Source organism: Microcaecilia unicolor, chromosome 3 (assembly GCF_901765095.1).
Source record: "Microcaecilia unicolor chromosome 3, aMicUni1.1, whole genome shotgun sequence".
NCBI classification, from domain to species: Eukaryota; Metazoa; Chordata; class Amphibia; order Gymnophiona; family Siphonopidae; genus Microcaecilia; species Microcaecilia unicolor.
In genome coordinates, this window is record NC_044033.1 from 232,001,613 (window position 1) to 232,023,422 (window position 21,810).

The 21,810-nt window shown below is 40.7% G+C and overlaps 1 protein-coding gene across 2 annotated transcripts in view; it reads left to right on the top strand.

The window, feature by feature from the left end:
- Nucleotides 1-21,810, top strand: part of STXBP2 (syntaxin binding protein 2) — a 165,695-nt gene that overhangs the window by 102,642 nt on the left and 41,243 nt on the right. For both annotated transcript variants that reach the window (XM_030197557.1, XM_030197556.1), the window contains exons 11-13: nucleotides 4,947-5,004; nucleotides 12,548-12,613; nucleotides 21,210-21,290. In XM_030197557.1, coding sequence (XP_030053417.1) covers nucleotides 4,947-5,004; nucleotides 12,548-12,613; nucleotides 21,210-21,290 — 205 coding nt within the window. The remainder of the gene's footprint in view (nucleotides 1-4,946; nucleotides 5,005-12,547; nucleotides 12,614-21,209; nucleotides 21,291-21,810) is intronic.

Below are 21,810 nucleotides of genomic sequence, written 5' to 3' on the forward strand. Positions count from 1 at the left end.
GCATCTACGCTGGACTGCTTCCCCTCCATCCAGGTGGTGCCAATGCGTGCGTCTCCCAGCAGCTGAGATCCTGCTCCCACACCGGCCCTGTTGTGGTCCTGCAGCCTTTACCGATGGCGGCCCTCGATGAGTGCATCCCAGCCTTGCTCCCTGAACTTTTGGATAGCCTCATCCAGCGATGTGCATCGGGGATGCTTGCGTCTACCATGCCTTCTGCTGTGGCCCCTCCTGGCCCTCAGCTCGCGGTGAGGCCTTCGATGCTGGCACTACTTGCGGCCCCAGTGTCGACAGCCACCCAGGCCGGTACTCCGACGTTGGTGGAGGAAGCTTCACTGGAGTCAAGGCGGGAGCTGGCTCCTAGACACTGTTCTTCAGGCCATGGGTCCTCAACGTTGAGGTGGGCCCGACCTCGAACATCCGTGAGGGAGGTGCTGTCTGATACCAAAGAGGAGCACTCATGGGAATCAGAAGAAAATCCCAGGTACTTTTTCTCTGATGAGTTCTATGGGATCCCTTCTGAGCCCTCCCCTCCATCTGAGAGCCTCTCATTCACCTCTTTTGGTACAGGAAATGACTGAGGCCATTCCATTCCCCTTAGAACTGGAGAATGAGCCCAGGGCCAAGATGCTCGAGATCCTGGAATACACCTCCCCTCCTAAGGAGGCAGTGACTGCTCCTCTCCATGAGGTACTCAAGGCAGTCCTCATTAGGAACTGAGCATCCCCTCTGTCTGTCCCTGTGGTCGCCAAGAAAAGTGATACCCAGTATCAGATCCAAGGGGAACCTGGGTTGGTGAGGTCTCAGTTACCCCACGAATCCATGGTGGTAGATACCGCTCTCAAAAAAGCCAGAAGTACTAGGGACTATGCCTCGGGTCTCCCAGGCAGAGAAGCTAGAACCCTGGACTCTTTTGGGAGAAAAATGTATCAGGCCTCTATGCTCATATCCCGTATCCAGTGATACTAGCTCTTCACGAGCGTGTACTTGCAGAACTCGTGCGGCAGCTGTTGGACTTGGTCAGTGCGCTTTCATCGGAGCAGGCCGAGCCTTTTCGCTAATTGGTCAAGCAGCAGAAAGCGTGTTGCAAGTTTTCGGCCAGGGGCACTTTTGACACTTTTGATGTGGTATTCAGAATCTCTGCCCAAGGTATAGCAATGCGCAGACTCTAATGGCTGCATGTTTCTGACCTGGACCATTTGGTCCAGCAGAGAATGGCAGATGCCCTTTGTTGGGGGGATAATCTATTTGGAGAGAAGGTTGAGGAGGTGGCTGACCAAATCAAGAAACATTCTGATGCTGTCTTCTCTCTCCTGCTGGGCATCTTTTGCTACTGCCTCCTCATCCAGGAGGTATTTTGGTAGGTCGTGGATAGCCCCATATTCTAGGCGTAGGTACACTCCCGTGACTCGCCAGCCTGCTCAGGCTCAGCCCCAGCTCGCTCGTTCTCAACAGCGTGCGCCTAACGCCTCTGCTACTCCCCAGCAAAAGCAAGGGACGCGCTTTTGACTGGCTCGTGCAGAGCATAGCCACTATCAGTGTTCTATTTTTCTGAAAATAGAACTGAGGCAGAGGAAAAAGCAATGAAGTTGGAACAAAAAGATATGAAGGTACCTGAAGTGAAAAGACACCCCCAAATCACTAATGTTGAAACACTTACCAGGAAATATAGATGGAAAGCGATGGCCACAAATGCTTGTAGTCTAAGCAATAAAGTTCATGACTTTCAAGCCCTGATGTTGGAGGCAGACTTAGATGTTGTTGCAATCACAGAGCCGTGGCTCAATGGTTCCCATGAATGGGATGCAAACATACCAGGCTATAATCTATTTAGGAAGGATAGAGAGGGCTGTAAAGGTGGAGGAGTAGCTCTATATGTGAGAAATGAGATCACAGCAACTGAAATGACAGGGACCTGAGGGGAGTGGTCAAGACGGCGCCGACACGCCAAGAGAAGTGAGACAGACCAGCGCTTAGCTGAACAAAATTCCTTATTGAAAAAATGCCCCATACAAAGAGAAAAGGGGTGGTAAGAGCTTTACCCTCTCCAGCTCTTGCCTCGTCTCCAAAACAGTGAACGCTGGATAGCTTCACACTCCGACGCCCACCTATTGAATCCGGAGTCGAGATTCCATTAGACGCTGGGGAAGGGAACCCAGCGTCTCAGGAGCACGAAACCACGCTTTCTTCTCTGACAGCTGGAACGCCACCGTGCCTCGCCGTAAAGCAAGAAGAGAAGGCAGGCCCTCAGGACGCGGAAGGTATGAAGACTGGGACCTGCAGAGAGGGTTCTCTCTTGGAATTGCCTTCGGCAACTACTATCAACTCGGCGGGGAAAGGAATTTTGAATCCTCCCGCAGGGTGACTCTTGATACTATTTGGCAGGCTATGGAAAGCATGAAAGTGTTGATTACATAATCTACTCAAGAAATGAAGAATCTGGTAGCTACAGTGGAACAACTCTCTAAATCAGTGGACAAGCTGAAACAGGATTTCAACGACCAGGTACAGAAATCCCAAAATGATATTTCTAATATTAAAGAAAATGTCTCAGCACTTATAAAAGATAATTCCAACATTCGTCAAAAAGTTGAACAAATAGAGAACTATAATAGACGGTTAAATATGAGAATTTTGAACTTCCCAAGACCAATAGGAATCCTCCCTGTAGAATTGTTTAAAAAATACCTTGTTGAGATTTTGAAAATTTCCCCTCAAAATATTCCTCCAATAAATAAAATATATTTTTTACCTGAAAAAAAGAATCAGGGTGGAACTCCTGAAGAATTGGAACAACACAACAAACAGGACTTAATAAGGATCTGGGTTTTCTAACCCATTATAAACCATAAGCTGTATTTCTCTGTTTATTTCTCTGTTTTTTACCCTCCTCTCACCTACCAACACCCATTCTGTTAGAATATCAATGAAATGCTTTGATGTCCCCATGCATACCCCCACCCTCCCACTCTGTCAGACTGTCAAAGTAATGCTTTGATGTTTCTCTTATATATGCTATCTGCTACCACATTTGCTTATTTCAGATCTGACGAAGAAGGGCAACCTTCGAAAGCTAATCAAGAAATGTATTAAGTTATGTCCAATAAAAAAAGGTATCATCTTATTTTCTTTTCCATGTTTTATTTTGTTTGATTTCTATTGATAAGCTTTAGGTCCTAAAACAAATCATATGTGAGGCCTCATATATGTTGCATGAAAGTATGCACATCAATCAGTTTTTAAAATTACTTTCAATGACTTGGTAATGCAGTTCAACCACAGTTACTGTTTCATGCAAGGTTGTACCATGTGCATCTAATTGGCTTTGCTGCTGGCATATCTTAGGGTGGATGTTCTTTATATCAGCCTGTAACGCTTGAACTGTATTCTATAAATTTATCAGAGAAACAGTATTTACTATAGGAAAAGCTGAACCAAACAACCTGTAGTACTTTGTAAGTCACTAGATAAATTGTTCTATAAAAATTGCATTGACAGGAACCCTTGACCCCTTCTTCTCTCCCTCCGGAAAAAACAGCTGCAAGCTGACATGCATTGAACCTGTCCTGACTAGATTATTGTAATGCTATCTTTAATAGTTGTACAAAGACTCTTACTAAACGTTTGCAGCTTGTCCAAAATATGACAGCTCATAAAGAGTTTGGCTCTTTGCTGATTTTTTTTTCTAACAGGTTGGATCATAATTTTCTCCATTTGGCTCAGAATGTTTTGCACATTAGCGGTGTTATAGTTAATATGTGACTTGAACCAGATTGGGAATTTGGTCATTGGAGTATGATGATTTTCAGTGATGCAAATACTTTCTGTAACTATTTGCAACTGTGTAATCGGGAACCCAGAAGGAGGACCAGGTTTGATCAGCTTGGCAACCTGTGTTCCCAGCAGTAGTATGATTAGGAACAGGATCCTTATGGTTAATTTGTCCATCTGCAAAATAAAACAAATTAGACTGTTTATAGATATGTATCATCCATGTCATGTAAGTTCTGGGATTTTCAACCTTGCAAGGCTGATTTTAATGTGGACCTGTTTCATGATAGATTATCATTGGTTTCTTTTCTTAATTTGTATACAGATTGCAATAGGGTGCAATTTTGTCCACTGTCATATATAGACCTCTTCAACTAGGCAAAAATATTTACTTTACTTTTTTTATTTTTGCCAGAATTATAGTAGAATACTTCATCAATTTTATACTTTCAAGGTAGTCCTAGTTCATAATAAGCTTTTCTATATCTGGCAGTACTTTTCCATGTTTGGATTTATTGCTCACTTTTTCTGGAGTGGAGGAGTAGCCTAGTGGTTAGTGCAGTGGACTTTGATCCTGGGGAACTGAGTTCGATTCCAACTGCAGCTCCTTGTGACTCTGGGCATTGCCTCAGGTACAAATAAGTACCTGAATATACTATGTAAACCGCTTTGAATGTAGTTGCAAAAACCACAGAAAGGCGGTATATCAAGTCCCATTTCCCTTTCTCATTAGTTCAAGGCAAGTTACATTCATATATAGTAGATGTTTTCTTGTCCTTCTGTACCTGAGGCAATGGAGGGGGATTTAAACCTGACTTCTCTAGTTCTCAGCCTGCTGCTCTAACCACTAGGCTACTCCATGGGCAAACGCAAAAGCACTTGACAAATGTTGTCTTAGGTGAAGAACAGACTTAGCAGGCTTGTGTGGAAATCAAGGACTCTAGAACCAACAGTACCTAATAATCATTTTAGGTCTTTGCTGCTCTAGTGTTTGTTTAGAAGTGATTCTAGAACCCTGCAAACTAAGCTTAGTGATACCATTCATTTTTTGACAAATTAGAATCTCTGCGAACTTCATTTATTTATTTATTTATTACAAAGAAGGGCCTGACTCAAGATGACAGTATTAAGAGTTCTAGAAGTATTACATTCTAATGTCTTCCTGTTTTCTCTGGCAGGAAGGTCACAGAACTACTAAAGAACTTTTGTGAGAGTAAGAGGATGACTACTGACAAGGTGAGAGCAATGCTTATTTCATTCTGTATACTGTGATATAAACTGAAATATTTGACATTTTTTTAATATCCACATTTCAATGCATATACGAAAAATTGACACAGACCAACCATCCCCAGCTACCCATATCACTATTGTTCTTTCCCCATATGCCGCTACAAATAACCATACCTGACCCTGTTTTTGAAAATGTAAAATTTCTGTAATACTTTGCAAGTCACTAGATAAATTGTTCTATAAAAATTGCATTGACAGGAACCCTTGACCCCTTCTTCTCACTCTCCTGAAATAATCAGCTGCAAGCTGACATACAATGATCCCATCCAGATTAGATTATTGTAATATTATCTTTAATGGTTGGACAAAGACTTTTACTAAACGTTTGCAGCTTGTCCAAAATATGACAGCACAATTGATTTTTTTTCAGTTTGTCAAGATATCACTCAAATTTCCTCCCCTCTGCAAATTAATTTGTAGGATCACAGTATATTTCAAGTCAGTAATCTGATGATGAAACTCGCTCCAATGCTCAGACAGAGGAGCTTCCCTTTTACAGGTACGGATATTACTGATATGTTCCCCGATGCGTGTTTTAATCTTCCTCTTCGTGTGCCCTATATAAAAAAAGTCCACATGGGCACCATATGCAGTACACAACTCCAACCGAGTTACAATCAGTCCTGCTATGCATGTAAAAATTACGATGATTATTATTGGGTACACTAATCATGTTACCCTCATAAACATGCTGACAATGTATGCAGGATCCACATTTGAAGTGTCCCGATTGTCCATGCCAATCCGGACTCTGCCCGGATAAAATCTCACCCAAATTACACCCTCTTATAGGCGAAACAGGGGCAATCTACCAGGGGTGCATGTACTTGAAGAACATGCCAATGTTTACATATTAATTGCCGAATAGAACTAGACATATTTGAAAAAGGAAGTACACAGACCAGAGAATGTGAATTATCTTGATCCTTCGATTGCAGCAACCACTGGCGTTCCGCATTAGAGGCCCTTTTATAAGCCTTCCGGATAACCTTATCAGGATACCCACGCTGATAAAAGCGCTGGCACATAGCTGCTGCCTGTATTTTATAATCTTTTTTGTCTGTACATATGCATTTTAATCGCAAAAACTGACCAGAAGGAATATTATCCCGTAAGTGTCTGGGATGAAAACTTGAGTAATGGAGCACCATATTGCTATCAGTCTTCTTCCTGTAAATCGAAGTACATAATTTTCCTTCCTGTAAGGTAATGATTACATCAAGGAAACTGATAACAGAAGGATGCCAAGTAGCTGTAAAACTCATATGTGTATTAGCACTATTGAGAAACGACACAAATTGCTGAAGTTCTTCCTCAGTTCCATCCCAGACAATGAGGATGTCGTCAATATAACGCTTCCATATCAGAACCTTGCCTATCAAGGGAGCAGTGTATACATGCTCATTTTCAAAATTGGTCATATAAAGGCAAGCTACAGATGGAGCAACTGTAGCGCCCATGGCTACTCCCTTGATCTGATGGTAATATGTATCTTCAAAAAATGAAATAGTTATTATTGAGACAAGCTCACTCATATAATTTAACAATCAAATTTTCTCCCATGACAAATGTATTGGGGATAGATATTTAGCTATAATCCCCAACTCATCAATCTGAGGAATATTCGTATACAAAGCCACTACATCTAAGGTGGCTAAAAGTACTGATTTAGTAGTAGGGATGTTAATCTGATCAAGAACTTCCAGCAAGTGAGCCGTATCCCTTACATAAGATTGTGCTTGTTTTACATTTGGTTTAATATAGTGGTCCACGTACTCAGAAAGTGGCACCTACATCATCCCTCTGCTAAGAGCTATACTTTCACTCAACTGGAACATATACAAAGATCGATCTGATATGGTGTCATCGTGGGTTGTGGGGTCAGGTGAGAGATGCTATTATAGAACCGATTCATGTGTCCGATCACTCCCCAGTTTGGGTGGAATTGAATTTGGAAGGTTATCAGCACCCCAAGGGTTTTTGGAGACACATTTGCTTGGAGACCGGAATGTTTATGATGATGTACGGGTGGGTTATTCAGAGTGCTACGCCGCCTACTTTTTTTTGTATAGTCTAGAAGAATGGAGAATGTGGTGTCCGGTTGGGAATAGGTGGAGTAATATTAGGCTGTCGATTTCTGCCATGTTTCAGAGATAAACAAAAAGCCTAGATCAGATTATTCTAATCCCTAGTAAGGTCTTATTTGCCATGGATCTTGCATTGATATAGATTGCTGGTGCAGGAGTAGGATGGGCCATGCGGTCTAAGTGTGAGAGTAGTTTGGTCAGGTTCAGAAGAGATCATGTTTTGTGTCGAATAATGGGCTTGCTGAGCAGCATATGGGTCATTGCAGGCGTAATGTTCTGTGGCCAGGGATCAGAGCTCTTTAAAAGGTGTACGTTAGTGGGTCTTTGTTGTTTTATGGGTATTAGGTTTTCTGGGTAAGTCACAGATTATTGGAATTTGTTTAATTTCGAGTTCTTCAAGTAGGTTACCCATCGAGAAATCCAAGAGGGCTAAGCAGAGTATTGGGGCTACCTCATTGTAAGATGAGAGAGGGGTAAGATGGATAGGGAAAGTCACGCAGGAACACAATTTGGTTGGTCTCTCACTGATTTACCCAGGCGGTGTAGATTAGTTGTTCGAATGGCTTTTGTTTCTCTTCCTGCTTGTTTTTTTTTTTGGTTGTGTAAGTGTGTGTGCTTGTGAGAGCTCGGTGGCCTTTGGATTCATTCTTTACCTGGAGTCAACTTCCCTTCTGTCTCCCACCAGTTCTGGATTGTGGTGTTTGGTTTCATTTGGTGCCTGGAGTTGTCTTTACCATCTTTCTCCCTCTCTCTTTACCATCTTTCTCCCTCTCTTTTGGATGACCCTGACTCATCTTTGCTGTAAATATGTCCCTTCAGTTACAAGAGGTTTATGGTTGTATAGATATGAGGTGCGTTGATACCTTGTTCTGTCATCAGACTCTGGGTACGGTGTAGGATTGGAGGTCATCCCTGCAGTTGGTTTTACTTGGAGTGCTCCGCTCGGCTGTCTGAGCAGTGAGCCGGTAGGGTCCATCTTGACACCGTCCGAAGCCGGCTTAATCAATGTTGTTCTGCCCAGGCAGAGATATGTCTGGGCTCGGCGAGGATCCGTCTTAATTCGGCATGGCCTTTTTGCGGTTCCACACTTTCCGTGTGGAGAACTATCTGTCCAGATATTTGGGTCCATTTCCCCTTATCCAACTCGGAGGGTGTATTATTCTATTTTCTTACCTATATAATAAATTAATATATTTCACAGCAGTGACTTTACTTTTATTCCAGTTCTCTCTAACAGAAGAAAAGTTCTGGTGTAGGCCCAGAACAGCCAGGTTCCTTTATAATATATAACCCCTGGACAGAGCTAGGAAGTTGGTTTAGCCAGACTCCTGTAAACGGAACCTGGGAATTACTCATTGGGTAGCTTTGCCCAGAAGAGTTATTCATCTATAAATGCTTACATAACCTCCAGTGCTGGTCTGGTTGCTCCACGGATCCTGTCCATGCAACTCAGCACACCCACATACAAGATTCGTCTGTTGCAGAATCCTGGTCCTGGGATCGAGCCATCTTGGGCTGCAGTACGGTGGACTCAGGGAAGTCCAGCAGGATGTGGAGGTGGAGGACTACTGAGCTCTCATGCAGCCGTCAGCTCAGGAGGTTGATCGGGGGACACTATGTCTGCTCACCTGTGGCCGTCAGTTCGGGCTTTCCTCATTGTGGTCCCTGCAGACTTCTTTCAGACGACTCAGATGCTCTGCGACCCATGGATTCTACTCCCTTGGTTCCCTGCGTGGGATAGGAGGCTCCTACAGCCTGTGCTTTGGCAGCCTTTCCCGTCGGGTCGCTGAACTGCTTTGTGTCATTGGAGCTCATGGATCCTGCAGATCATCAGCAATCCCCTTTCGGGATTGGGGCACCATCTAGCTGCTCTGTCTCTGTCGGGTCGCTGTACTGTTCTGTCTCTGTTGCAGCGTTTGGGTTGTAAACCTTGTGGATCCCGCAGCTCATCAGTAATCCCCTCTTAGGATTGGGTCACCATCTAGCTGCTCTGGATGGCTTCACCACAACTCCTGCACTGGCAGGGCACCACGAGGGGTGTCCAGGAGTTGGCTGCTCGGCAGTGGAGCAGTTGCAGAGGAGATGAAAGTAGGAGGGCTGCGGAGCTCTGATGTGGGGCGGCTTGTTACCTCGTGGCAATCTTGCAACTAGGATAGTTCAGAGTGAGAATCTCTAGAGATGGGAGATGCATTCCAAATGCGAAGGTCTATCATGTCCAACATATAGTTTGGATACATTCTGTAGATTATCTTGTAAATAAAAATACATGTTTTGAAGAATATCCTGGCTTTTATGGGTAGCCAGTGTAGTTTGATGAGAAGAGGTGTTGCTCTATCGAATTTAGAGACTCTGAGGACTGGTCTAGCTGCTGTATGTGTTGAAGGTTGTTTGAAATTTCTTATTTAGTGATATCTTATTACCTAAATATATGGCATTACAATAGTCTGAGATAGAATCATTGTTTGTACTAGTGAACGAAAATTATTGGTAGGAAAGTATGGTCTAATTCTTTTTAACGTCCACATTATTTGAAAGTTTTGGCAATCAGTGCATTTACTTGATCATCACAAGACAGGAATTTGTCAATGATGACTCCTAATATTTTCAGGTTAGATTCAGTAGGGTATGTTATGCTATTGATTGTGAAACTTGTGAGCTCTTGGGTAGTGTTTTGGTTCTGAATAATTAGATATTCAGTTTTGTCTCTGTTCAGTTTAAAATGAAAAGAGGAGGCCCAGTTTTCTGTTGGGTTTAGGATTTTGTGGATAGTGTTTACATAGATTTGGTCATCATATGTTAAGTATATTGTTACATCATCTGCATAGATGAAAGATTTCAGTCCTCTGCCCATAGGCGGTCGGTGGCCCAACTGTTTGGGGAGGCTAAAGTGGGCGGGGTTAGGGGTGGGGCCAGGGTGTAGCTTAAATCCATAATTGTCTGATAACGCACAGAAAAAATAAATAAAAATAAGTCACAATACCTTTTATTAAATTTAGATATTAAGATATGTATCATATGTCAAAGAATAAAGTGGTTGCTCAAAGCATATTCTAAGCACAATCGCTGAACTGCAAAACACTATGCACAACTTTGTGCAAAAACACACTCAGAACCTTACTGTACCATAAAATTTACATTGGGCAGAACCTAATACACCAATATACCACCCAAACGGAAAATGCAGACTGTCAACAATATAAAACAAGGGATCATATCATCACAATTCTCATGTAGAGCCACAAAACACCCTAATTCATGTTTAATGTGGGATAAAATGCCATAAATAAGTAAATAAATATAAACTTCTAATGTTGAGCATCTGATTCTCAAAGTGGACATATTCCAAACACTATAATGAAAATAAAATGATCTTTTCTACCTTTGTTTGGTGACTTTTTCTGATCATGCTGGCCCAGTATCTGCTGCTATCTGTCCTCAGTGCAGGTCAGGAAGTCATCCTTGTTAAATATCTCCCTGGCAACCCAGGACACCTCCAGCCAACCCCCCCCCCCCCCCCCCCCCCCCCCCCCACTCTCCCAGCAGTAAGGTAAGCAAACCATAAACCAATTTCTACAACTGATTACACACAAGGCTAGAGGGCTTTCACTGCAGCTGGTGCTGTGAGGATGGAGGTAAATCAACAATTTAAACCCCTCAGAGCACAGCAGGGGAGGCTTAGTCTGTCCAAGCCTCTTATACTACTACTAATAAACATTTCTAAAGCGCTACTAGGGTTACGCAGCGCTGTACAATTCAAACATAGGAGGACAGTCCCTGCTCAAAGAGCTTACAATCTAAAAGACAAGAGAACAATCTAAAGACAAGTGAACAATCTAGAGGACGAGTGAACAGTTAATCTGATAGGGTGGATAGATTGGGGCATTTTATATTTCTCGAGCGGTTAGGCGCCGAAGGCAGCATTGAAGAGGTGAGTTTTAAGCAGAGATTTGAAGATGGGTAGGGAGGGGGCATGGCGTATGGGTAAAGGAAGATTATTCCAGGCATAGGGTGAGGCAAGGCAGAATGAGCGGAGCCTGGTGTTGGCAGTGGTGGAGAAGGGTACTGAGAGAAGGGCTTTGTCCTGTGAGCGGAGGTTGCGGGCGGGAACATAGGGGGAGATGAGGGTACCGGGCGCCTATGCCTCTGCCCTCCAGAATTTTCCTTAATGGTTCCATCATGACATTGAATAATAAGAGAAAAGTCAGACAAGAGGGGGTGGTGGAGGCGGGAAAAGTTGGTTACCTGGGGGGGGGGGCAATTTTGAGGAAGAAATGCCTGTCATTCTGGGGGGGGGGGGAGATAGAAGCAAAGTCCCTTTATTTTGGAATGGAGAATGTACCTAAGAAACAGGAGCTGAGGTACTGTTTGTCTTGTCTGCCACCAGCAGCTAATGTTGATTGTTAGAGGCAGCAGCATCTAGAAGTGTTCTAGAGTAGAGCTGCATTACATCTGGCAGTGGATCTGGTCCTACAGATAAACCTGAAAGTGAGCTGGACCTTTGAATATAAACCCTCTAGTTTATACTTGAGTATATACAGTATGTCTGCTTATTCTCACTATTTACTTCCTTGGGTGAATTTCTTCCAAAGGACAGTAACTATTAATATAAAAATAAAATATAAAATACAATTTTTTATTTATATTTGCTTTTTTTTTTAATGAGAGGGAAAATTTTAGATCATTTTTATTCAAAAATTCCCTTAATGCATTCAGTCATAAGAAATAAGAAAAGGTATGCTGTCAGAGCAAGGTCCATCGAGCCTACAGCCTAGTATATTTTGTCTCTGACAGCAGCTAGTCTGAGTTACAAATACTTGACAGATCCTATAAATAGATCTGATTTCTCTTATTTCATTTCCAGAGATGAGCAGTGGCTCTCCCAAGACCACTTGATTAATAATGTTTTTATGCACTTTTCTTCCAGGAACTAATCCAAATGTCTTTGAATCCCAGTACATTAGTTGCAGCATGCAGGCATTAAAAATCCAAATATTCATTAGTTAAAGTAAACTTTTTGTATTTTGTTGCTATCTGTGCAAGATGACCAGCTTAGGGGTAAGAAAATAGGGAGTGGGACCCTTCAGTCTGCAGTTCCTTTAGCAGAATGTTTCAACTATGGGAACACTTTTATACACTTTTTTCCCTTTATAGTGTAGTACATTAATGTCTGTACAGAATAATTAATTCAGCACATATGCTTAAACAGACCCTTTGCTGATTTTCAACACTAGCCAACTAAGTTCTAGGAAAACCAGTCTGAGCATCCTAACTTTAGCCAGCTAGATTTGAGATTATTTTCAGCTGAACATTTAACTGGCTAGAGGCTCAAAATGGAGAGGAATGGCTTTATATTGTCTAGGAGCCTCTCTGCTATCATTGTCTCTGATTTTCATTTTCAGGCCAATATTAAGGATCTATCTCAGATCCTGAAGAAGATGCCACAGTACCAGAAGGAGCTGAATAAGGTGAGGAGGACTAAAGAATAAAACACTTGAGGTTTGACTGTCCTTTTGTTTCTAGGAACTTAAGTGTAACACTCTTGAGTGATTTTTGTTAGCTGGTTATACACCTTGTTACTGATATGGTTTAACTTGCTCGGTTTTTAATGATTTGATATTCTCACACCTCATAAATTGGTATTCAACTACATTAGAAGAGCCACTTCTTTTCTTACCAGTTGTGTTGGTACCAGTAGGGGGGTTCCATACTGGGGTAAACTTTTTTTTATTTACTTATCGATTTTGGTAATGATGCTTATAGTCCGCCAACTCCCTTATATGGGTTCAAAGTGGATAACATCAAATTACAGTTTAAATTTTTCAAAATTGCCAATAGAACAAAAGATATAAAAGCTATATAATAAAACTGGCTTAATTAAGAAATTTTTTAAAGGCCTTCAATTGTTTCCGGAATAGTAGATAAGAGGAGACCATTTTGAGATCAGCAGCTAAAGAACACCATTCAGAAACTGCTTGGTAAGGAAGTGAAGTCTATAAAGACTTTTTATATTTATCTTTCACAAAAGATTCTGGACATGTACCTATAAACATCTTATAAATCTAACATGACAATTTAAAAATAATGCTTTAATAGGTAACCAGTGAAGTTTATCAACGTGGGTGTAACTTGATCTGACCTCTTGTGTTCCAGCTGCAATATTCTGAATAACTTGTAATCTTGAAATTAAAGTAGTTGAAAGCAGACAATATAACTGTCCAAAAGAGTAAGGAAGGGATGCAGGACAACCAAACCAGGCAGGATTCCAGAGGTAAATAAAAATATATTTATTAAAAATACCAGATACAATGGACTCTACACAGTCCTGTGTTTCGGCAGTAATATGCCTGCTTCAGGAGTCAAGAGTATCTACATATACAAAAAAGCAGAGAGGATACATACTGTAATATGGTGCCATGACATTTTTGTTAAATTGCGTTATTGCACTCAGTAGCCTGTCTTGTTTTCAAGTACTTACAATGTGTTCCAGGCCTCGATTTGATGCTAGTTGCACATATACACATCCCATAAGCCTATCCTTGTTCACTACTGCCTTAGCCAAGCCTCATTATGACATTTGATAGTCTGCCTTGTTTCTAAGTATAGCCTTATTTTGACACCATTTGCCTTTCATCTGACGCTGTGTCCGTCTTTAAAAAGCCATGACGTAACGAGTTTTCTTTTTCCTACGCTGTTTGCGTGAACTTTATGCGCTGTCTCTTCTGTTTTACTAAGTCTTTAGATAAGTCTTTTATGGGAGAGCGTGAATTTAAACCACCTTTCTTATTGTTTCTTTAAATACTCATACTTTTAATAATTTTGTGGCAAAAAAGAAGGGGGCACATAAGCTTTAAAATCACATTAAACATTTCTAAGTTATAGAACTTCATAATGTACTGTCGGAGGTAGTATGTATACAGTTTTTCTAGATTTCAGTTTGCTTTGATCATTTGCAGACTTGTTTTTAAAGTACATGATTTTTACGGAGACTTCAATTTCTCATTGGCATCGTAAGATCTTAATTGTTATGTAACTGATACTGTAAGATTTGATTGGGTATTGCATCATATTCTTTTTTTCCTAAGCATTTTTGTGTGGTGTTTCAATCCTTTATTTTATACTCTGAGTACTAAGTAATGGGTATGTATAGAGCACTGCATAACTTTTATAGTAAATTTAGGGTGTCTTTTACAAAGGCACGCTAGCATTCTTAGCGCACACTAAACGCTAGAGATGCCCATAGGAATATATGGCCATCTCTAGCATTTAGCGTACACGTATTTTATCGTGCAATAAAAACACTAGCGTGCCTTTCTAAAAGGACCTCTTATTCTATTTCCTGTTTGTTTTTTTGTGTTACTACTACTACTATAAATCATTTCTATAGCGCTACCAGTCATACGCAGCGATTCACAATTGAACATGAAGAATAGACAGTCCCTGCTCAAAAGAGCTTACAATCTAAATCAGGACGGACAGACAGGACCAATAAGGGATAAGGGTAGGACAGACAGAAGGACACATAGGGAAAGGGACTATTGAAGAGAGTAAGACAAGGTTACGAGCAAGTGACAAATTAGGAGTCAAAAGCAGCAGCAAACAGGTAGGCCTTTACCCTGGATTTGAAGGCGGCCGGGGATGGAGCTAGACGTAACGGCTCAGGAAGCCTATTCCAGGCATAAGGTGCGGCAAGATAAAAGGAACGGAGTCTGGAGTTAGCGATGGAGGAGAAGGGTGCAATTAGGAGAGATTTGCCTAGTGAACGGAGTTCCTGGGAAGGAGTGTAGGGAGAGATGAGGGTGGAGAGGTAGTGAGGGGCTGCAGAGTGAATGCACATATAGGTCAATAAGATGAGCTTGAATTTTATATGGAAACGGATAGGGAGCCAGCGAAGTGACTTCAGGAGAGGGCTGATATGGGCATAATGACTTTGGCGAAATATTAGTCGTGCAGCAGAATTTTGAACAGATTGAAGAGGAGAGAGGTGGCTGAGTGGAAGACCTGTGTTCCTCTGTTTAGCATTCTTTGTAACCTTTTCTGGGACTTTAAATTGCTTTTTCACTTTTGATCAATAGCATTTGTTCCCTTTAGATTTTTGCATTGTGTATGTCTTGTACCATATTTTAACCATTTTGTGAACAGTTATTACTTTACACAGGTTTTTATAAATAGAAATATATGTAAAATATTTTGTCATCTTTTGTTTCATTTTACTTGGTTTATCCTCATTTTCACCCCTTTTAGAATTTATATACATAAATATAATATACGTGTATCTCACTTGCACTCAAATTAATGATTTGTTTCATTCGTTCTCAACAGATATATTCATCACTTTTTACACATAAGAAATTCAAGCAATATCTGTCTTACATTACTTTTATACCAATTTTGTATATTTAATTTTATGGTTCACATTTCACTTTCCATTTTGGCATGTAACATCATGGGTCCACATTTTATATCTATTTATATCATGTGTCTACATTTGGTATATTTCATTTCATTGTCCACAATTCACTTACCACTTCTGAATGTAGAGTAATGAGTTTTTTTTACATTTCCTTTGTACCATATTACATTATGTATCCTCTTTGCTTTTTTTGTATATGTAAGATAATCTGACTCCTGAAGCAGGAATATAACTGCCGAAACATGGGGCCATGTTGAGTCCATTGTATCTGGTCTTTTTAATAAATATATATTTTATTTACATCTAGAGTGCTGCCTGGTTTGGTTGTCCTGCATCCCTTCCCTACACTTTTGGATATTTTGACCCTTCATAGGGAATTCTTCCTTGATCCATCAGGAGGAGGCAATATAAGCCATCTATTACCACTCAATGATAACTAACTTCCCAACTTATATTACTGCTCAACTTATTTTATTTTTTGTTTCTATTAATTAAATATTTATGTGGAGGAAAAGACTGCAGTGTTTATTTTTATTTTATTTTTATTACATTTGTACCCCGCGCTTTCCCACTCATGGCAGGCTCAATGCAGCTTACATATACAGGTACTTATTTGTACCTGGGGCAGTGGAGGGTTAAGTGACTTGCCCAGAGTCACAGGGAGCTGTGCCTGAAGTGGGAATTGAACTCAGTTCCCCAGGACCAGAGTCCACCACCCTAACCACTAGGCCACTCCTCCACTCATAGCAGTACCTCATAAGCCTTATAGCTGTATTTAAAGGTTACTGAATTTTTCCATCAGTCTGAAAGACCTCCACCTCCTTTATTTTCTAAATTTTCTTTATCGTTGGTCTTTTAATATTGGTAATATATCTTAACATCCATATAACTTCATTTGTCTGACTTCAGCTCACTTCAGTGATTTCATTGCAGTCATAATTTTTAACAATATTCTAAACTTATCTTGGCTGGGCTCAACGGAACCTCCCTGTTTCACAAAATATGCTTCTTCAGGAGCTGCCGATATATATATCTAAGAAAGTATTAATTCACGGAAAGGGTGGTGGAAGTGTGAATTGGCCTTCTGGTGGAGGTCGTGGAGACACTTAGATAAGTATTGCCATACTGGGACAGACCAAAGGTGCATTAAGCCCAGCATCCTGTTTCCAACAAAGGCCAATCCAGGTCACAAATACCTGGCAAGAACCCAAAAAAGTACAAAACATTTTATGCTGCTTATCCCACAAATAAGCAGTGGATTTTCCCCAAGTCCATTTTAACAATGGTCTATGGACTTTTCCCATAGGAAGCCGTCCAAACCTTTTTTTTAAACCCCGCTAAGCTAACTGTGTCAGATTTTAAGAAAGCATGGGACAAGCATTTGGGATCCCGTAGGAAAAAGAAGAGTGGTTACGGAGGATGGGCAGACTGGATGGGTCATTTGGCCTTTATCTGCCGTCATGTTTCTATGTTTCTTATAAGTTCAAGAGACGTATTAGTTTTTAAAGGTTAAATCGCATTTCCACTTATTACTAAAATTTGAGGCTATGCAAGATCAACCTTCTATGATATTGGCTTTGGCTCAAGATTGAGACTGATTGTTATGACTGTATTTTATACACCTTAATGCCAGGTTCTTGAATTGTTGTATTGGGTATATCCAGTATGACCATGGAGTTACAGGAGAGGAGAGAAGTTTCTATTTTAATTTCTAGACCACTTTTACCAAAACAAAGGCCCTGTTTACTAAGGTGCGTTAGTGTATTTAGCGCGTGTTAACGCTAGAGATACCCATATATTCCTATGGGTGTTTCTAGCATTAGCGTGCTAAAAAATGATAGCTCGCCTACAGCGTGTCTTAGTAAACAGGGCCCCAAGTTCTAAGCTGTTTACAAATATTCAAAATTGAATATTTAGTTATTTGAGACAATCCCTTGGGAAAATACAACATCAAATATAACATTTACAGTAAACTTTTATATAAACATTAAAATAAAAATTAACATAAGAATCTTTTAAAGAGAGTTGTCTTTATTATACCAGAAATTTGAATTTACACCCAAATCCTTCCAAACTCTAGGGGCTTGGTAGGCCAATAATTGTGCATACACACTGAATTGTTTTAATCCTTTACGGAAAGGAAATGCAAAAGGAGAAAAATTGTTAGATCTTCTCAACCTCTTATTAGAGCTGAATTCCATATATGAAATCATGTAACTTTGACATTCTCCTATTAAAATTTTAAACATGCAGGTAAATTTGAATAAAACCCTTGCCACTATCGGTAACCGATTCAATTCTATATATGAATGAGAAATGTAATCACGATTTTTCAATGAAAAGATTAAACACACTGTTGTTTTTTGGACAGATTGTAATAGGAGCTCCAAAGTTGCAGGTCCAATTTCAACAATACCAATGATTGTACTAGCAGCCTAAATTGTCCTTATTCAAAAAATGTCCTTACTCACCTTTCCTTTCTCATCTATGAAAGAACGTTTATCAGCATTGAGATATGAGAATTGAATGACAGTTTGATCTAAATACACTCCCAATAACTTAGTTGTAGATTACAAAGAAAAATGCAAATTACCAATTGTAATCTGTTTCTCCAGAGGGTCTGGTTTGTAGTCCAACAGTAGAGAGGTGTGGTAGCCGTGTTAGTTCACTCTTAAAGGTTATCAATAGAAATCAAACAAAATAAAACATGGAAAAGAAAATAAGATGATACCTTTTTTATTGGACATAACTTAATACATTTCTTGATTAGTTTTCGAAGGTTTTCTAACCCATTATAAACCATAAAGCTGTAGTTCTCTGTTTATTACCCTCCTCTCACCTACCAACACCCATCCTGTTATATCAATGAAATGCTTTGATGTCCCCATGCATACCCCCACCCTCCCACTCTGTCAGACTGTCAAAGTAATGCTTTGATGTTTCTCCTATACAGTGGGGGAAATAAGTATTTGATCCCTTGCTGATTTTGTAAGTTTGCCCACTGACAAAGACATGAGCAGCCCATAATTGAAGGGTAGGTTATTGGTAACAGTGAGAGATAGCACATCACAAATTAAATCCGGAAAATCACATTGTGGAAAGTATATGAATTTATTTGCATTCTGCAGAGGGAAATAAGTATTTAATCCCTCTGGCAAACAAGACCTAATACTTGGTGGCAAAACCCTTGTTGGCAAGCACAGCGGTCAGACGTCTTCTGTAGTTGATGATGAGGTTTGCACACATGTCAGGAGGAATTTTGGTCCACTCCTCTTTGCAGATCATCTCTAAATCATTAAGAGTTCTGGGCTGTCGCTTGGCAACTCGCAGCTTCAGCTCCCTCCATAAGTTTTCAATGGGATTAAGGTCTGGTGACTGGCTAGGCCACTCCATGACCCTAATGTGCTTCTTCCTGAGCCACTCCTTTGTTGCCTTGGCTGTATGTTTTGGGTCATTGTCGTGCTGGAAGACCCAGCCACGACCCATTTTTAAGGCCCTGGCGGAGGGAAGGAGGTTGTCACTCAGAATTGTACGGTACATGGCCCCATCCATTCTCCCATTGATGCGGTGAAGTAGTCCTGTGCCCTTAGCAGAGAAACACCCCCAAAACATAACATTTCCACCTCCATGCTTGACAGTGGGGACGGTGTTCTTTGGGTCATAGGCAGCATTTCTCTTCCTCCAAACACGACGAGTTGAGTTCATGCCAAAGAGCTCAATTTTTGTCTCATCTGACCACAGCACCTTCTCCCAATCACTCTCGGCATCATCCAGGTGTTCACTGGCAAACTTCAGACGGGCCGTCACATGTGCCTTCCGGAGCAGGGGGACCTTGCGGGCACTGCAGGATTGCAATCCGTTATGTCGTAATGTGTTACCAATGGTTTTCGTGGTGACAGTGGTCCCAGCTGCCTTGAGATCATTGACAAGTTCCCCCCTTGTAGTTGTAGGCTGATTTCTAACCTTCCTCATGATCAAGGATACCCCACGAGGTGAGATTTTGCGTGGAGCCCCAGATCTTTGTCGATTGACAGTCATTTTGTACTTCTTCCATTTTCTTACTATGGCACCAACAGTTGTCTCCTTCTCGCCCAGCGTCTTACTGATGGTTTTGTAGCCCATTCCAGCCTTGTGCAGGTGTATGATCTTGTTCCTGACATCCTTAGACAGCTCCTTGCTCTTGGCCATTTTGTAGAGGTTAGAGTCTGACTGATTCACTGAGTCTGTGGACAGGTGTCTTTCATACAGGTGACCATTGCCGACAGCTGTCTGTCATGCAGGTAACGAGTTGATTTGGAGCATCTACCTGGTCTGTAGGGGCCAGATCTCTTACTGGTTGGTGGGGGATCAAATACTTATTTCCCTCTGCAGAATGCAAATAAATTCATATACTTTCCACAATGTGATTTTCCGGATTTAATTTGTGATGTGCTATCTCTCACTGTTACCAATAACCTACCCTTCAATTATGGGCTGCTCATGTCTTTGTCAGTGGGCAAACTTACAAAATCAGCAAGGGATCAAATACTTATTTCCCCCACTGTATATACTATCTTCTACCACATTTGCTTATTTCCGATCTGACGAAGAAGGGCAACCTTCGAAAGCTAATCAAGAAATGTATTAAGTTATGTCCAATAAAAAAAGGTATCATCTTATTTTCTTTTCCATGTTTTATTTTGTTTGATTTCTATTGATAGTCCAACAGTAAAAAAAATTTTTTTTCTGAATTCAACTTTAATATATATCTTCCCATCCATGAATTAATAAGATATAAACAAGCTAATGCTCTGGGAGGCCAGATCGGCCTTTAACAGCCCAAAGATAAGGAAGCATTTTATAACTATATGGAATCCATACTTACAAAATATCTCTCATAAAGCAAGAAGTGCAGTACTCAATAATTTAGGTAAACCCTAATTTGAGAAGAACTCAGTCGACATATACTCCTTGTGTATTTAGGTATAGACTGACGTTGGATTTTGTAAGATGATACCATGAAGTAAGAAGTTCAGAGTAGAGGCTATGGGGGGGGAGGAGGGGAGGGAGGTGGCTGAAGGGGAGTTACTGTTATAAAAATTGATGATCACTGATGAAACAATTAAGGTGTATATAAATGCATATGCTGTATTGTTATGGCTTTAATCTGTTTGCTTTCTATAATTTTGTTTAAAATGTCTGATCATCAATAAAAACCGTTTAAATATAATAAGATATAAACAATCTTTTACCACTCCTACAGTCGGGGATATAGAGGAAGAAACAGGATTAACAACTGAAATATCTGCGTAGCTATATACTGAAAAACCCCTTTACTAGACTTGGGGTGCTTCAGCTGCAGCTTTATTTTACTTTAGTTTCCTTGCAAGTGCATTGTTAAATTTCACTGTTTTAATTTTTTTTTTTAAGCCTAGTTTGCTGGAGCTTGCACTTGTTGCTTTTTTTTTTTTTTAGCCCGCAGTGTTGTGGACTTGATGCAAACTGGGGTTTGTTTGGGTTTTTTAAATGTTTTGTTTACTGTGCCTCTATTATAAATGTGAACCAACCTGCCTTATCTGTACAAGGTGATACTTGGTAAGAAATGTTAAAACTTCTTTAAAAATAATTTCAAAAGAAAAAAAAAAGCAGTAATGCTCAAATTTTCCCTGCAGTATTCCACACACTTGCACCTGGCTGAAGACTGTATGAAACACTTCAAAGGAACTGTGGAAAAGCTGTGTGGGGTGGAGCAGGTTAGTACACAGTATGCATTAGTTTGTTCCCTGCTCTTGCTCTTCCTCCCTTTGTTGGTACCATATTCAACGCTGTCCATGCGCTAGTTTTTTCCTTTGTCATCTAGGCTGTAGCACATGACAGTATGATAATGTTGATGCTTAACTGTAGGACTTGTTGAGCTAGTGGAAGGAAATTAGATACCATAAGAAAATCTTCATCCATGAACCCCCTTTCCCCCACACAGCTGACTTTTTAAAAGTTAATATTTGTTGATGGTTTTTTGAGTTTCTGTGGCAATCAGGTCTTGTTGCTTTGCTTTCTGTTCTGCTGCTTCTTAACCACTGTTCAGGGAGCTAACGTTCTCAGGGACTGCATAGTTTGCTTAAAGTGGCCCTGAGGGCTTGGCCACGAATATGTGTGTAAATATTTGCTGCTGCCACTTTAGTTGACTCCAGAGAGGTTACATAATTAAATTGGATTAAAAGGAGACCAGATGTTCACTGTATTAAGCTTTCTTTCTGCTTACCCTGGGATTGG